This window comes from Aphanomyces invadans (assembly GCF_000520115.1).
Source record: "Aphanomyces invadans strain NJM9701 unplaced genomic scaffold supercont1.4, whole genome shotgun sequence".
Classification (NCBI taxonomy): Eukaryota; Oomycota; class Saprolegniomycetes; order Saprolegniales; family Verrucalvaceae; genus Aphanomyces; species Aphanomyces invadans.
In genome coordinates, this window is record NW_008580149.1 from 636,250 (window position 1) to 651,882 (window position 15,633).

General features: G+C 57.2%; 7 protein-coding genes across 15 annotated transcripts; 3 read left to right on the forward strand and 4 right to left on the reverse strand.

Annotated features, from left to right (window-relative positions):
- Nucleotides 1–587: 587 nt before the first annotated feature.
- Nucleotides 588–3,498, reverse strand: H310_02675 (hypothetical protein). Of its 3 annotated transcripts, none has more exons than XM_008866262.1 (2): nt 2,366–3,498; nt 588–2,322 (listed from the first exon to the last, which is right to left on the reverse strand). In XM_008866262.1, the coding sequence occupies exon 2, from the start codon at nt 2,110–2,112 to the stop codon at nt 793–795; it is 1,320 nt and encodes a 439-aa protein (XP_008864484.1). In that variant the 5' UTR covers nt 2,113–2,322; nt 2,366–3,498; the 3' UTR covers nt 588–792. The 3 variants fall into 3 exon arrangements, with proteins under 3 accessions (XP_008864484.1, XP_008864483.1, XP_008864482.1); XM_008866261.1 differs by having other exon boundaries at nt 588–898; nt 959–3,486; XM_008866260.1 differs by having other exon boundaries at nt 588–3,486.
- Nucleotides 3,499–3,564: 66 nt separating this feature from the next.
- Nucleotides 3,565–6,310, forward strand: H310_02676 (hypothetical protein). Of its 4 annotated transcripts, XM_008866263.1 has the most exons (7): nt 3,565–4,793; nt 4,835–4,948; nt 5,021–5,103; nt 5,153–5,294; nt 5,387–5,533; nt 5,628–5,759; nt 5,828–6,310. In XM_008866263.1, exons 1-7 carry the CDS (start codon nt 4,542–4,544, stop codon nt 6,050–6,052), a joined length of 1,095 nt encoding a protein of 364 aa, XP_008864485.1. In that variant the 5' UTR covers nt 3,565–4,541; the 3' UTR covers nt 6,053–6,310. The 4 variants fall into 4 exon arrangements, with proteins under 4 accessions (XP_008864485.1, XP_008864488.1, XP_008864486.1 ...); XM_008866266.1 differs by having other exon boundaries at nt 5,387–5,759; XM_008866264.1 differs by having other exon boundaries at nt 5,628–6,310.
- Nucleotides 6,311–6,457: 147 nt separating this feature from the next.
- H310_02677 (hypothetical protein) lies at nt 6,458–7,177 on the forward strand. Its single transcript, XM_008866267.1, has 2 exons — nt 6,458–6,563; nt 6,654–7,177. The coding sequence occupies exon 2, from the start codon at nt 6,703–6,705 to the stop codon at nt 7,126–7,128; it is 426 nt and encodes a 141-aa protein (XP_008864489.1). The 5' UTR covers nt 6,458–6,563; nt 6,654–6,702; the 3' UTR covers nt 7,129–7,177.
- A 585-nt stretch (nt 7,178–7,762) lies between these two features.
- Nucleotides 7,763–8,452, reverse strand: H310_02678 (hypothetical protein). Its single transcript, XM_008866268.1, has one exon. The coding sequence runs from the start codon at nt 8,426–8,428 to the stop codon at nt 7,817–7,819; it is 612 nt and encodes a 203-aa protein (XP_008864490.1). The 5' UTR covers nt 8,429–8,452; the 3' UTR covers nt 7,763–7,816.
- A 48-nt stretch (nt 8,453–8,500) lies between these two features.
- Nucleotides 8,501–11,218, forward strand: H310_02679 (hypothetical protein). Of its 4 annotated transcripts, XM_008866270.1 has the most exons (5): nt 8,501–9,287; nt 9,354–9,802; nt 9,854–10,385; nt 10,527–10,622; nt 10,680–11,218. In XM_008866270.1, the coding sequence occupies exons 1-5, from the start codon at nt 8,533–8,535 to the stop codon at nt 10,744–10,746; spliced, it is 1,899 nt and encodes a 632-aa protein (XP_008864492.1). In that variant the 5' UTR covers nt 8,501–8,532; the 3' UTR covers nt 10,747–11,218. The 4 variants fall into 4 exon arrangements, with proteins under 4 accessions (XP_008864492.1, XP_008864491.1, XP_008864494.1 ...); XM_008866269.1 differs by having other exon boundaries at nt 9,354–10,385; XM_008866272.1 differs by lacking the exon at nt 8,501–9,287 and having other exon boundaries at nt 9,318–9,802.
- On the reverse strand, nt 10,945–12,952 carry H310_02680 (hypothetical protein). The gene has a single exon (XM_008866273.1). The coding sequence runs from the start codon at nt 12,938–12,940 to the stop codon at nt 11,009–11,011; it is 1,932 nt and encodes a 643-aa protein (XP_008864495.1). The 5' UTR covers nt 12,941–12,952; the 3' UTR covers nt 10,945–11,008.
- Nucleotides 12,953–13,370: 418 nt separating this feature from the next.
- On the reverse strand, nt 13,371–14,796 carry H310_02681 (hypothetical protein). Its single transcript, XM_008866274.1, has one exon. The coding sequence runs from the start codon at nt 14,704–14,706 to the stop codon at nt 13,861–13,863; it is 846 nt and encodes a 281-aa protein (XP_008864496.1). The 5' UTR covers nt 14,707–14,796; the 3' UTR covers nt 13,371–13,860.
- Nucleotides 14,797–15,633: the final 837 nt, after the last annotated feature.

Here is a 15,633-nt window from a genome sequence, read left to right on the forward strand (position 1 = left end):
CCAACTTGATCGGGAAAGCGTCAACGTGGCGTACAACCAGGTGTGCTACAGCAAGTTCGACCCGCTGCTCAACGTTGTCGCCCTCAACAGCGAATCCGATCTCCACCATTTCCCGCATCCCATTTCCTGAAGGCCTCTTCCGTGAAGGTCGATCTACCCGCCCGTCCATGCAATGCCGCCTAGCCTGTGCGCTAGTGATGTTCTTGCAACGACTCGTGGGGATAACAAGAATTCACATTCAAGAGTTTGCAGGGCGACGTTATCGCGCCGTGATTCTCGTCGGACGCCTCGGCCGTGAAGAGCACCCTCGAACAGGGCAAAGCTACGTCCTGCACGGAATGGTCAAGTGTGTGCGTTGTGTAGACAACGATTTTCCGTAGAGGCCAGAATCGCAAAGCTTGTCATGGGGTTGACTTCAAACTAGAATGTGATGCCGTTTGTTCACCATCCAAGCCTCTGCTCTGTTGTTGTTAGCCAACAGTCTTGCCTGAGATTGTCCTTGTCTGAGCGATGAAAGGAAATCAAGTGAAAGGTCGCCAGTAAGGATGCAAGCGGGAACGTTTGAGGCCACTGGAGATCCGAGCGGATGATGATGGATCGTTTTCTATTGTCTTCGTTAGGGGGCTGACGTCGGCGCGTTCGCCGGGTCTGGAAGGGGGGTGTTCCAGGCTACCACTGTGCATTCGTGCAAGCACCATTCATGTTCTGGTATGTGACGTCGACCAGATGCGCCCCACAAATGAGCACAATACGACCAAAGTCTCGGCGAGGCGTCCATTCAACCGCGCTCCATTACCAATTCATTTCTGGCAAACGGGGTAGCACTGGCGCTCTTGTCGAATACCGTTCATCGGGCATCGCATCCATGGACTCTCCTCGTTGCCTTGACGCGTCAACGCTTGCGATGCCAATCCTGGCAAGTGCTTGTTGCACATTCGGCGGGGGTTGGATGTCGTACCGTTGAAGGACTTGATACCATCGTCCAAGCGGCAACTGCCAGGTGTGCCGAGGCCACAAGTTCACGTCCTTGGGTACAATGAAGTTGGCTGGAATGGTGACCACGTCGCCGTACAGCCAGGCATACGTGTGAAGGGCATCCAAAACGACTAGCCAAGTCGCAGGGGAGTCGACTTCCTCGTCAGCGATTTGTTTTCGCGGGGAAGTCGTCCAAGTCGTCGGAGAGTCCAGCCATGGACTTTGAAGGGCCCAACGCCGACGCACCGGTGCAGCCCCTCGTGCAGCCCGAAATGTCCGCGGACATTGTAGCATCGGCTGCACAGGTCTTTGCCACAGGAACCCCATGGAATCTAACGAGCGTCGATGGTGTATCGGCAATTCGTGTTTATGGTGGCGGAGGGCCCCGACGACAGCTCCCAACTGGAAATCCCACATTTCTTGTGGCCACATGTGAGATGGCATGGGCACCTTGAAATGCGATGGGACGTCGATGTGACCATGGAATTTCTTGTACAAGTGAAGCGCTTGGAGGTTAGTTTCCCACGTGACTGGATCGACGGCATACTCCCAGACAAATCCTAGACACTTGAGCGCCTCGCGTCGATCTTGCGGCATGTCCAGCCCTTGCTGGTGCATGTTATGGACAGCATGGCCCAGTTTCAAGCCCCACGTGTCTTTTGGCCACTGGGAGTCATGCTTTGGAACGCGGAATCCATACGGAACCACGACATCACCAAACAGGTCCTTGTACCGCTGCAGTGCCGTGAGTTTCAAGTCCCAGCTCAGTTCGAGACAATCCCAGACAAACCCCATCGAGTTGAGGATGTCCCGGCGATTCGCTGGCATGTCGTCCACGTTCTGGCGAAGGTTGTGCACGGCGTGGCCGAGCTTGATGTTCCATGTCTCCTGGGGCCACCGGTGGAGCCCCTCGTGTGGGCAGTTGGCCCGGTAGTCGGTCTCGGACGGCGTTTTGAAGCTGTACGGCACCAAGAGGTCGCCGTATATATCCTTGTAAGTGGACAGCGCGAGCACCTTGATTTCCCATCCCTGCTCTAGGATGTTCCAGACAAACCCCATCGCCGAGAGCTGCGCGGCACGGGATGGGCACATGTCTGCTTTCTGGCGGAGGCTGCGAACGGCTAGACCTAATCGCATGCCCCACGTGTCGAGTGGCCAACGGTGGTCGTGCCGGGGCACGACAAAGTCTTGCGGAATCTTGAGGTCGCCGTGCAATGCCTTGTACGTCTCGAACGCTTGGATCTTGAGCTGCCACTTGAGCTCGTTGACGTCAAAGACAAAGTTGATCGCGCGGAGGGCCGCGATCGTTTCTGGGTGCACGTTGCCATTCTTGACATGCGTTCGCACCTGCGCCGTGTTGAGTTTCAACCCGTGCAAGTGGACAGGATACGGTGGGTGCGACGGCACAACGAATGCCTTGGGCAAGTTGGTGACGGCGGATTTGGAATGGTGGAGGGTGTGGTAGACTGTCGCGGCCTCGACGAACTCTGGGAACCGGTGCAGTTTGCCATTCAAGATGGCTGCGAGGGAGTCTCCAGCGGCCACCATGGACGTCGACGTGGACGGCCGACGGGGTGGCGGTCGATTCCTACGACACAAAAGTTTGGCGCTCGGACGTGTGGACCCGTCTTCGTTGTGTCGCCGCTTGCGTTTGGCTGACGGCTGCATGAAGGATCTCGAAATTGCTCTCGCCACCGGAGGAAAATCTATTGTCCACGCGAAAAATGGATGAGTGGTCCGTCGAGATCCGCCATGGCGACAGACAGACTAGAGTTGGACAAAAACTACACATGCCACTCCACGTGTTACGCTCGTCGAGTTTGCCTTGAGGTTTGTATGATGGTTGATGGGCGAATGCACCGTGATTAGCCTCGAGATCGAAGCTATCGGGGATATTCCATCACGAACATCGTGGGCTTGTGGCTGGCCGCGAAACTGGAGCGCCCGCATTGCATTGGAGGGCACAGTCCCGCTAGTGTTTCAGCAAACCAGACACGGGAAGCCCTCCCCCGTTCCCTGGCATCTCGAAGGGCCGGTGTAAGGGCCAACCGCATTGGTAGGTACGGTAGCCAGCCAAGTCCTTCGACGTGAGCGAGTCGACTGCCCAACTTGGTTGCCCACCCCGCGATCGACTGCAGCGCAAGTTTAGTAGACGACAACTTGACGGTCCAGTCGTGTATGCGCAATCGTTGAATTGTCGGACATGTCGGGTTGTAGCAGGAAGGATCGGGCGCGCTTCGCCTGCTCTGGCAATGACATCCGCTGCCAGGTCGGTCTTGTAGAACGACGAGGACCTTTTCATTGCCACTCATGCTTGATTCGACAAGACAGGATGTCCTGGCCGTGTCCGTCGTAAGACCTCGCGTCGACTTTTTCAAATCTCGCACAACAGGCGTCGCCTTCGCAACCCACCGCACACAAATCCCGCTCTCGCATTGCTTTACCGCAGTGTCGAAACCGGAGCTCGCGGCTGCCGTTTGGTTGATGCCAGTCTTTGGAAGAAGCCGTTCGCTACCAGTAAACGTTCCAATCCTCCTCCGTTGGGGACTATTTTCGGCGTCGCCTCCAGTCAGTTGTTCAACTCTAGTTGTCGCCGAAAAACAGAGTGGCGCGACGAACAAGCACGGGTACCCATCATCGTGCATCTTGTTCCATGGCATCCAGGTGGCATGGTGCGGTGGATCGGTCGGATTTCACCGTGGTGGCCCAGCTCAGAAACCTGTTGCGTGTGCACGAATTAACACTCCCGTCGGGCCCCGCTTGATGCATGTTGGGCATTATACTCTACAGTAGTCGCGGGAACAAATATCTGGGCGCCCCCCGTCCGTGGAATGATCAGGAGCTCGTGAACCCAACGGAGGATTGCGCCAGCGGCTATGGAGCCTGCACAAGCCACCAACTACCGTGCTACGCCTGCGTGAAAGGAGCAACTTCGCCGATACGATTTCTGCTCCGCCTTGCGTTGGTAAGCCGACGGCGCGACTACCTGAGCGCCGCAGGCGAGATCTTGCAAGTTGCTGACACGTTCGTCGCCAATTCAAATTGAATCGCGTTACGTCGACGTGAGATGGCGCCAGGATGTACCCGTGGGGTGGCATTGCTTGTGACCCTCACGCGCTCGACGGTGGCCAGCCTGAACGACAATGCGTGGCATGCGCCGAGACAATTGCCCTCGACGTCTATTTTGGGTGCAAGGAACCCAAACTCAGGAATGTCCATGCGCACCCGCACCACGCCAAACACGTCCACGCACCTGCGCTATACATGCGCCTGCACTCGTCGATAGTTTGGGGGCGATGATTGCGCAATGCCTTCAAAGACACGGGCAAGACACCCGTGGCCGCCAAGAACCTCGTCGTCGTCATGCCTTTGGAGCATCCATAGATAATGCTCGCCCTTTGCACGCACCAAGAAAGCGATCGCTACTGCATCCCTGGAGCGAAACCCGTCCTTTCCAACATACTGCTGGCTTCGCCCACAACCTCGAAACCCCGCACCTTGAAGTTGAGTTTCTAGCGGCCAATCCAACGACAACGAAATCCTCATACAATTAACGGGGCGACAAGATGCTCGGGATCGGCGCTTCCGTGGCTCGCGTTGGACGGCCATGGCGGCATCATGCCATGGCGCGCCGACGTGTGGTCACCACGACGACGATTCCAAACCGTCTTCCGCTTGTCGACATGAGTGCCCTGATGGACCCATCGTCGTCCAAGGCGACGCGGCAGCCCGCGCTCGACGCCATGCGCCGTGCCTGTCACGAGTTTGGATTTTTCACGATTCCAGCGTCCGTGCTGCCGCCCGGCCTTTTGACCAAGGTGCTCGTCGCTTCGTAGAGTGTGTGACGATCTTGGCGTAGGTGTACACCCGTGCGGACGAGTTCAACGCACTCCCAGTGCCCGTCAAGCAAAAGTATCACGTCCGGAACGTCCCGAACGCGAGAGGATGGACGCCGCTCCACGAAGAACCATCGGTATCCGCGCAGACTCGCCCTTCATATTTCGTCGGAATCGGCGCCAGCTCACCGCCAAGTGCGTGTATGTAGTATGAGCCCGGGGTTGTCTCGCACATGGAGGGGTTCGACGTGGCTGGCGAGTTGCCGCCCTCTTACTTGGACGATGACCAAGGGTATGTTCATATCGTTTCTGCCGCGCCCTCATGAAAGGTCATAATTTAGACTTGGACCAAACGTGTGGCCGCTGGAGCTTCCCGGGTTCCGAGACGACGTGATGGCGCTGTACGAGGCCACGTCGGTGGTGTCGAATGCGCTTTTTGAAGGGTTTGCAGAGATGCTCGAGTTACCGCGGCACACTTTTCGAGTACGACATGGACGATCTCGACAACCCTCGTGGCATTGTCCTCGAACGATGGCAAGACGTCCGTGCTTCATGGGTCGTGTACTGGGTGGTAGGATTTCAACACGATCGAGGCCCAAGCATTCATGCGCCTGTTGACGTACCCGCCGCAAGACGCATCGTCCGCGAGCACCCTGGTCGATGCCAAACATGTCGGGATTGCTGCCCACACAGATTTTGAATGCTTCACCATCATCCACCAGGTGACACCAACTCTCTTTCTCCCTCGACGACTGCAGCGATATGCCGTGTCGTGGGGATGGTACAGCTTGACGCCGTGTGCTTGGTGTTGGGTAGAATAACGTCGGGCTTCAAATCAAAGGCCGCGATGGCCTCTGGATGGACATCCCCATTGCATCGGACAGGCTGTTTGTCTTGGTCGGCGACGTCCTTGAAATGTGGACCAACGGCGTGCTAGTCGCGACGCCGGTACAATCCACTCGCACCAAGGTCGACCAGCCATTGCCCTTGACAGACTCGTTTCCACTCGTGTGTAGCATCGCGTGCTGAGCGCTCAAACCAAGCGCCAGTCGATCGTGCGATTTAACGGAACCGAAGGCAAGGCGTGGATCGAGCCACTGCCCCCATTTGTCTCGCGAGACTCGCCTGCAAAGTACCAACGCGTCACCCAGCGCCAGCATATCCAGAACGAAATGCACGCCGCCGAAGCCCACTTGAAGGCCACTCAGGAAGCGCTCGTGGCTGACAAGGCATCGTGCTAGGTCATGTCTGCAAGGACGAGATAGTTCTGAGCCAAACGAAGACCTTCCCCCGTTGTCCTTGCTACTACTGCGCAGCATGGAGCGATCGCAGCATATCCATCCTGCAGAGACGCACGAGAAGGTGGCAAAACCACCACCTCTTGACGCTTGCGTACCAATTTAGCATCACGTAAACGACACTACTTATCCCTTGAGAGTTCGATGGCGCGTGCATGACAAAGGAAGGGGGGGGGGCAGTTCTTCGTCATCCGCGTGCTGTAGCATCACAACAGAGGGCACTGCATTGGCGTAGGGACGAGCCCAAATCACGCAGATGTGGCACCTCCATCTTGCCCCACCGCAGTTTATGCACACGGGCCACGAATACGCGCACATGTCGCTGGCTTCGGAGCAGTTTGTCCCCTGGCGTCGCGCCGAGGAATCAGCGCACATTTCACGTCGCTCGAGCCATTACACGCCACAAACAGCACACACATTGCACGACCGTCGTCAAGTCCCGCCAGGGCGGCGGGTGAGTCACGCGCGACTTTGCATGATTCCTCGGGATCGCATGAACGTATTTATTTTGTAACATTTGACTGAACTTGTCTTTTGTATGTAGTTTAATTGAAATACCTCATGGGGGTGTCGTGGGAGAGACGTTGTAGCCAATGCCCACGGAGCGAATAGCCACTGTGACGGCGGGCTCGGCTGTCTCACGATCGACCAAAGAAGCACGTGTTGGCCGCCCAGCGTCGATGAGCGCCGCCGCTGTCCACGCCGACGAGTATTCTGCGGAAGAGGCGAGGCTACTGAATGTGTACGTGAGTACGTTTACGGTGGCTGGAGTCGTGGTGGGCATTCTCCTGGTTGTCGGCGCCATGCGAATGCGCGAGCGAAACAAGCGCGCCAAGCACAGGCGACTCGCGAGTCGACCGTCGTCAGCACTGTCAAGTGAAGAGGGTCCAGACCAAGCAACTCCTGTTGCGGCGACGTCGATGAATGGAATGGAGGATCTCGATGCTCCAGCAGCCGCGCTGGCAATACAGTCGTCGACGGGCACCGTCATCGACGACAACAGTGTGGCGATCTTGTAGGACTAGTTTGACCGAGTTAATGTATAAAGTTCTTGTAGTTTGCTGGCAATTCAAACGAGTGCGCCTCCTCGAGCAAGGCGTGCCGTCCTTGTATTCTCTGCCAACATGTTTGTAGGGGCATGCAGAAAGCGCGATTTCGGCGACACCGTCGTCAGCACGATGTCCAGGCGGCTTTTTCGCCGTGCCTCGTTCGAGTTGGGATGGCAGAGGGCCATGGCATGGCAAGGACAGCTTTTGCACGGCTATGGCAGTCTAGATTTGGCGTGAACTGTCCCCCTGTCCAAGGTGTGTTTGGACTCGGGACGCTTTTCAAAATGCTGTCCTTCCACCGCCCTCACGGCATCGCAAGGCACTCGGCATTGGTCCCATTTCACGATGGCCGCGCCAATCCATGCATGTTTGAACAGAAATTCATCACGTGCAGCGTCGGCCATCGCCTAGAACGAAAGCTCCCATGCATGGCGGAGCGGCGTCTACGAGGTACGCAGGTCCGTCATGTCGACTACATTCCAACCCGTCCGTAGAGCATCTAAGCGGCATCGAGCTCGCATCGACGTGTGGGTATGCGTGTGCCTTGGTCATCACGGACAGCTTTGCTCGTCCATGGGGAAAGTGTAGAAGCCTTGGATGCGATGGGACAGCGGCGTGTACAAAGAGGATGTGTAGCGACGCCAAGAACTCGAACGAACTAATCACGTCTCTTCTCCTTGAACTCGACGATGTATTGGCAAAATGGAGTGTCGGCCACGTTTCGAAACGCGTGATGCGGTAGCGAGTCGAGGGCCGCAACGTCGACGAAATTGATTTCGCCCGGGCCATGCTTACGCACAGGGCCGTCGTCAAGGAGGGTGCCATGGGCGTCGACAGGTTGTGTCGCCCCAGGTACGAGGTTGATAAACACGTACGGATAGTGATGGACGTGGTAGTGGCAGCTCGCGAGGGGGTGAACGATGAAATCCCAAACATTGACGATGCTGTCGTCGTAGAGCAGGGTCGTCCCAACTTTCGTTGACCAAGTCGGGTCAGCATCTGAAACAGGTCGAGATCGTCGAGTTGGTGGCTCTGCCAAGACGTGGCAAAAGAGAGCTTGTGGCCACGGTGGTGGTTCGATGGGCTGGCCGTCGTTTGCCCGCCGGTGTAGTAGAATTTCACCGCCCATGGAGGGGTCGTTTCGCAGCCAGAACGACAGCTTTGTGAAAGGGGGGATCGCATCGCCCAGTGAGGCTGCAGGGGCGGTGCTATCTTGCCGCGACCATGTCTGGATGACGATGTAGTCGTTGCCGAAGATCTTCGTGGCCATGGCGGCAGCGCTCGTCGTTCGGCCAGAATTCAAAGTTACGGTTACAGATGGCGTCGGCGTTTCTGCAATTATCCGGAGTTGAAAAGCGACAGGAGCGCAGGGTCATGCTGGACGACGACCGCGCAGCCATCGAAAAGTGGTCCCTGGAGCTGCAGAGCTGTCCGACGAGCATCTCTGCATTGAGGCATCGTGGCGCGGCGTATCTGCAGCTCGGCCAGTCTAAAGACGCAGAACAAGACGCCCGAACGTGGCTAACCTTGCAGCCATCGTCGGGTCTAGCCTTCGGATTGCTGGGAGAAGCCCTCTTGCAGCAGGCACACAACGACGACGCGGTCAAAGCATTCAAACACGCTGTTGCACTGGATGCGAACGATGCGTCTTTACAAAATGGCTTGCATCGTGCGAGGGTAGCTGTCTTGGACGCGCTGGCGGAAGACGACACTGTTCCAGCCTTTCAACCAACTGCGATTCCTGTCATTGTAGTAAGCGCCAGCACCCAGCCAGCGACAACGCCACCGTCCGCTCCAACATATCCAGTCTCGTCAGCAATGCAATCGAACGACGATACAGCTTCCACCCAACCATCCGCCTCCTTCACCACACAAATCGTTGCCACACCTCCCACTACGTTGTTCACTCCTGTGTCTCCAAAGAGCGTCGTGGTCGCATTGCTACTGGATATCCTGAACAATTTGTCTTCTGCAAGTCCCCAGCTCTTGCAAAGTAGTTTGTGCTTCGCGGTTGGCGTCGCGGCATGGTGCATGCATCGGGTTCGCGTGCTCAGCGTGGTTGTGGGCCTCGCAACAGCTCTCATCCTCGTCCCCACTTGTCGGCGGTGCATCATGGACTTCTTTACACGGTGCGCAGAATCAATGTTGCACCGACTAGCCGTCTATCGTTTCCTCATGTGAACATACCTGTCCAGACGCTTGACACGATGGCTGGCCAAGTCCTCGAACAAGCTCTACGACGTGGCCCTGCTTCCCTGCATCCTGATGTTATTGCCGACGCTGCTTCGCTTGATTGGCCTCGTCAACTTGTTCTCCTTCATCCACAATGACCTGTCCTTGGCATGCGGCGTCGTGTTGTACCTGACCACGGCGCTGTTCTTGACGCGCGAGATGCACCCGAAGCTTGTCAAAGCAGGTCTTCACGTCATCGTCGTGCTGTATTGGGTGGTGCTCATGGGCCACACTCCCGACTTGTTTCGGTTTATTCCGCCTGTCGCATTGGAGCTCGCAGGGTACTGTCTCGAGTCAATTTCCCCCGGTGCTGTACACGATGCCACGAAGCGCGCTTTAGCGAAGCACGTGGCTGCCGCGTCGAGCCAACTCAACGTGTGGGGATTGTTGGCGTTGGGGCACTGGGCCATCGGTGCGTGCGCCAGCTCTCGATCGTGCCGCGATTCATATGATGTGCTGGTAGACTTTTGGAATCAACCGAGTACGTTGTCCGTGGACGACATCGTGTCGACGTTTCAAACGTTCCAGACGTCGGCAGTCGAGTTGTTTCAAGCAGAAATCCTCGCGCACCGCCGTCGCACAGGCGCCATCGATCCAGGCGACCGCGATGAATATGCCATCCTGGTCGCGTACGTGGCCAAGACAGTGCGGGACTTGCCGCCGCCGCGGGCGGTGGCTATCCTGGTTGTTCTCGTCCGGCGATGTGGTCACATGGTCGTCTTTGCATGGCTGGTCGTGTTTGGTGGCAAAGTGTGCTTTGCTCTGGTCCCGCTGATGGTGCTAGAATTGGACGAGTTGCGCATGGTACGCCGCATGTGCCAGCAAGAGGCTGGCGACACCAGCGACACACTCGACATGATTGGCATGACATCCCCGCCGCTCCTCGCCGTGTGGTCCAACCTGAAGGCAGGAGCATACTGCTTGGAATGCAGCGTTATTGCAACTCAAACGGTCACTGCCGCGTCGTCGGCCGCGTCGCTCGCGTCGAAACTCAGGTTTGTTGCTGGGCGAGTGTGTGTGGTGGCGAGCAAATGGAATGGCCGACTGCCTCGAGTTGGAATGGTGTCGAATCGAGTGTGGAATGGGACTGGGGCAAGTCGAGATGGCGCGGTTCATGACAACGTTTGTGTTGTTAGCGGGTTGGCGACGACCGTTGTGTCGGTGCGGCGCGACGGCTTGGCACCGCATGTCGAGTCGATGCTGGACGCAACTTTATCACTATATGAGTCAAGGTAGGCGACTCGACCAACGACTCCGACCACTGCATGGCATGGCGGTGCCCTTTGTAGGCATCTGGTGCGGCCGATTTTGAAGGCTTGGGCGGGCGTGCTGGCCTTTTGGCAGCGACGGTCGTAAGCAGGATCAAGTCTGGCGATTTATCTCGGGGTTTCCATGGTGAAGATGGCGCTGCCCATGAACACGTAGCACTGCGGTTCGATGACGGCTGCAATTGATTGCATGCGCTTTTACGGAGGTTCCCAACGACCCGCGACCACAGGTCGTGCCCTCTCTCTTCTGCTGCAATGATGGTTGCGGTAGTCGATGGTCGAGCGAGGGACGTTGTTGTGACGATATCCATTATTGTACAGAAGAGGTGGTCGACCTGCGCTAGGCCATGCTATGCCTTTCCTTCGTCTCCATCGTCGCCCTCGTCCTCGAGCGGCAACCCAATGGTGCTGGTTCTGCTCGAGCTGTCGCTAGCCCGCCGTTCGTCGCTTGCGTTCTCGGCGATGGGGGCGGGTAGTGCGTTGGGCACAGGGGGCGGCGCAGGCGCATCCGACACGGCAATGTCGTCGCAACATACTGTAATCCACGGATCATGGTCGGGGGAAAGTCCCGGGGACAAGGGCGCTTCAGCGTCGTGGGGCTGGGCAATGCCAAACGCGGCCTCGATCTCCGCATACGTTTTGTTGGCCGTCTCCGGCACCAGCGCCAGCACGAACGAGACGACGACGACGAGGCACCCAATGAAGATGCAAAATGCGTAGTTGCCAAGCGCATCTTCGTCCGCCAAGAGCGGGTAAAACACACCCACGCTAAAGTTGCTTACCCACGTCGAAAAGGTCCCGACGGACCCGGCATCGGCCTTGAGAAAGTCTGGAAAGAGCTCCGCCGACACCATCCATGCCATGGACCCGATCGAGACGCAGTACGCGATAATGTACACGCAGACGCAGACGACGGACCCTGCCGCGTTGGCATAAACGAGACTCACGACGAGGCCGCCCGCTGACGCCGCCATCATCGACATGCCACCCACGAGCAGTGTCTTGCGTCGAAACTTGTCCATGATCTTGGCCGCCGTGATGATGGCTGTTGTCCGGATGACGTTGACGACCGTGTTGGCGATGCGCGGATCCGACACCCCCGCCCGATTGAAGATGCTTGCCGAGTAGTACATGATCGCGTTGATGCCGCCAAGCTGCTGCGCCATGCACAGCACGACCGCAATCACGAGCTGGCGGCGGAACTTGCTGGAAAAGAGCACGTTCCAAGGACTCACCCCCGCGAGTTCCCTCGACTCGTCTGCATGCCCGGCCACGAGCGAATGCAGAATCGCCTTGAAGTTTGTCGGCTGGTACAACGCCTTCATCGCGATCGTCGCGTCGTCCAGTTTACCCTGGCTGACGAGCCACACCGGACTCTGCGCCATCCACGGCATCAAGAGGAGTTGGGCCACGGCCAACCCAATCGGCACCCCGACCAGCACACGCCACGCGAGCTCGTGGGTCGTGCCGACAGCATAGTGCGCCGTGGTCACACAAAGGGACCCAACGGACACGGCGGCTTGGATTCCCGTAGAGAAAAGGCCTCGCATTTCGCACGGCGAGATCTCGCTAATGAGGACGTTCGAAACATTGATGGCAGTGCCGGACGCGATGCCCGAGATCAATCGCCCGACTGAAAACGTGTAAATGTCGTGGGAAATCACTTGGACAGTCGCCCCGGTTGCCATGATAAACACATTCGACCGGAGCGTTTGCTTGCGCCCGATTTTGTCGGCGGGGTAGCCGCTCAATCCGGCGCCGATGGCGGCGCCAACGATCCACGCCGTCACGGCCATCGTCCACTCTCGCTTGGAATGGCCGGCAAACATGATGCATGTGCCTGGAGCGATCGGGACAACTCCACAGCCGGCGTTGAATGGAAGGTAGTTGAGTTGCGAGAGGAGCCACCCCGACTGAAATGCCGCCACAAGCGCAATCGCGACCGAGAGGTACAACACTCGCGTCGGTGCCAGCGACTTGGCATGGTCTGGGTGAATGAACGATTCGAGTCGAGTCAGGAGGCCGCGCGATTGCGTGCGGTGGAGGTTTCTGTACGAATGGCCGCCACGGTGGAGTTTGTGACGCCGTGGCTTGGCCGTGCCAGGCCTGTCGTCTGTCGCCGCCGTGTACTCACAACTGTCAATCGCGTTGTTCGGGTTGTCGCTGCGGGGCGTGACAAAGTCGCTCGTAAACGACGTAGACGTCGCCGACGGGACCATGGTCGGTGGAGCACGCAGACGGTCGGTGGTGGCCGCACCACTCCCTCCCTCCGGCGCCGCCATATTCGATGGACGAATTGACAAATGTGTATTTCCACCAGTGTAACGGGCGGCCATTGGCGGAAAAGACACGCAGATTGGATGGAGCGTTCAACCGCCGCGATCTTCCGAACAAGCATTCCAACGAGCAAGGTCCTAATGCATGGCGCGCTCGTGGGACTTCTCTCGCCCCGTACAAGCTCCGCGACGCTGCCGCGGCCTTCTGCAGGGACGCCAGTTGAGTAGATCGAATGCGGTCGCACGGGTGACTGCTGTGATGGATATGTCACATGGGCATATTGAAAATAGCATGCATATGGACTAGTACATATACACTTGGAGAAGTAATATAGGAAAGGACCTTGATTCAACTCGAATAGAATTGCATATATATTGTCGAGTTGGACTGTTGAAGTTTGGGAATTTTCGGAATCGGAGTTCCAAATTGGTGGCAGCAGACACCACCGCGACACGACGTTGGCGCGCGCGCGATGTGAGAAAGGTGCTGGAGGGTGGTGCGGCTCAGTCGATGCGCAGTGCCTTGTCGTGAGGATAAGGGGTGATGTGTGCGCAAGGCTATCTATTTCGCCGGTGCAAACCAACCATCATCACGGCATGCCGTTTGTCCTCGGGCCCAACGACAAAGGCGCTTCCCTTGGCGTCCACGACAAACGAAGCAAATATCCTGAAAAAATGGTTGGAGAAATCGCCGAAACCCCCGTGTTTGCCAGCTCCGAGGTACTGGTGTGATGCTACAACCCACCTTGTGCAATACTAATACGACGACCTTTTATTCCCCCCACGTTATTTGTCAACGAAGCAGATTGCGAGCATGGCTGACGGCAGCGTATTTCGTTTGTTCAGCGACGCCCGTGCACGAATAATCGACTTGCACTGTCGCAAGCACACACTACGACAGACGACAGGGCCATCAAGTTAGAGCTTTACATCGCCGACAGTACTTGCGACAAGTGGCGCGCGTTGCCTGCCAGCCGAGCTTGCCCTCGTATAATTTGTCGAGCAGTCTCCTTGTCAAGCAATCGTTGCGACAAGAATCGCACGACACTGTTGTGGCCAGCGCGCGCAGCGGCTAGAACGGCGCTAGCACTGCACAGGATCCCGAATTCGTCGACGAGAAATTGGACCACGTGCAAGTGGCCGCGGGTCGCGGCGGCCTCGAGGGCCCGAACGGTACACCTGGCCTCCCGCACGCGGCTGAGCCATTCGATGACGTCCAGATGTCCTCGCTCGCAAGCACCGTCCATGGCTTCTGTCGTGCACCCTTCTACACGATGGGTGTGCAGGAACTGGACCATGTCCAAGTGGCCATTGGCGGCAGCGCCATTCATCGCGGCCGTCGACGCGCGCTGGCCGGGCCGCGCATGAAGAAAGGTCACGACTTGCATGTGTCCTTGGGTGGCTGCGAGATCAAGCAGCAACGCAGACGATTGTAGCGACGCGATCGTGGACGTCGACAACTGTGCCAAGAGGAATCGGAGTAGCGACAAGTTGCCCACCCACGCCGCGTAGGCAAAGATCACGTGTCGAGGGACAGTCGATGTGGTGGCGATGAGCCGAGTAAGGCCAGGGACGCCTAGACGCGCAAGCCACTGCTCGAATGTGTCATGAAAGATCGTTTTGAAAAAGTCGGCGACGGCGGGGATTCCGCGCAGGTCCGGGGCTGTGTGTGTGAGTTGAGTGATCGGCGCGTCATCAACGCAAACGCCCCGTTGGAAGCTCGCGATGCTGTGGACCAGGTCATGGGATGAAAGGACTTTAAAGGCGTACATGACCAAAGATATGGCAGCAGCAGCACTTGCGGTGGGCTTGACTCGGCGGCGTCGAAGTGGGCTGTGCCAGAAGTTCTGCCATGCTGCGTGCTGCAAATCGTATGGGAGATGGATGGGCCAATCAGACATCAGGATTTCTAACATTCGCCTTTGATTGGTCTATTTGCAGTCGTTGCTGCGTGAACTGAGCCAATGCGATCGGCGGAATTCCGTCGTTTGCGCAATGGGCGAGAAGGCACGATCCTCGTGGTGAGATGCGCCTGTGATGTTTCGGAGGGGTGCGCCAAGTCGAGAGGCGCAAAAGGATGCAGCATGGAGGAAGCGGCACGACCAGCACCTTCGTGCAGTGTGTCTGGGCTGGCACTGCCAAACAAGGGAGAGATCCAGTCTTGGCCTGTGGTGCAAGGACGACATAAGGCAGAGAAATCTTTGCGGGGGGTTATACTACATCGACGCTGTGCTGTGGGGCGGTAGTGGCAACTACTACGATCTATAGTGAGCGCTCGTATGGCTGCCATCGACGGGGGCGCCACCTCCATCACCGGTAGAGTGGCACGCGAGTCGCAGAACTGCGACGAATGCCTGCAAAAGGGCTGGTTGGCAGGACGTGTCCATGTTGTACGCTCCTTCCTCGTCAACGTTTGTCGGGATGGACCGAGGGGGTGGGCATCGTACAGTCCGCGAAATAATTATATGCGCACATTCAAATCTTCAATATATCGCGAATAATGTCGGATAAAAAATACACAAAGACTTCGGAGATTGTTTCCCATGAAGGGTATACCTCCAACTCAAATTGCTGCAGTACCATACATACGTTGAGCTTGAATTTGCCAACATATAGGAGTTTGGTAGAATTTACCCAGTCTGAGGCATCGGAAATATTTATATGCGCACTGCGTTTTAAATTTTCTAAATGTCAAAAGA

Excerpts from the sequence above, each read along its gene's own strand:
- H310_02675 (XM_008866260.1), bottom strand. The coding sequence starts at position 2,643 with ATGCAGCCGTCAGCCAAACGCAAGCGGCGACACAACGAAGACGGGTCC.
- H310_02676 (XM_008866263.1), top strand. The coding sequence starts at position 4,542 with ATGCTCGGGATCGGCGCTTCCGTGGCTCGCGTTGGACGGCCATGGCGG. Across the intron at positions 4,949-5,020 it reads CGCTCCACGAAGAACCATCG|TATGAGCCCGGGGTTGTCTC; the intron begins GTATCCGCGCAG and ends GCGTGTATGTAG. Across the intron at positions 5,295-5,386 it reads TACCGCGGCACACTTTTCGA|GATTTCAACACGATCGAGGC; the intron begins GTACGACATGGA and ends ACTGGGTGGTAG.
- H310_02677 (XM_008866267.1), top strand. The coding sequence starts at position 6,703 with ATGCCCACGGAGCGAATAGCCACTGTGACGGCGGGCTCGGCTGTCTCA.
- H310_02678 (XM_008866268.1), bottom strand. The coding sequence starts at position 8,428 with ATGGCCACGAAGATCTTCGGCAACGACTACATCGTCATCCAGACATGG.
- H310_02679 (XM_008866269.1), top strand. The coding sequence starts at position 8,533 with ATGCTGGACGACGACCGCGCAGCCATCGAAAAGTGGTCCCTGGAGCTG. Across the intron at positions 9,288-9,353 it reads ATCATGGACTTCTTTACACG|ACGCTTGACACGATGGCTGG; the intron begins GTGCGCAGAATC and ends ATACCTGTCCAG. Across the intron at positions 10,623-10,679 it reads TTATCACTATATGAGTCAAG|GCATCTGGTGCGGCCGATTT; the intron begins GTAGGCGACTCG and ends TGCCCTTTGTAG.
- H310_02680 (XM_008866273.1), bottom strand. The coding sequence starts at position 12,940 with ATGGCGGCGCCGGAGGGAGGGAGTGGTGCGGCCACCACCGACCGTCTG.
- H310_02681 (XM_008866274.1), bottom strand. The coding sequence starts at position 14,706 with ATGTACGCCTTTAAAGTCCTTTCATCCCATGACCTGGTCCACAGCATC.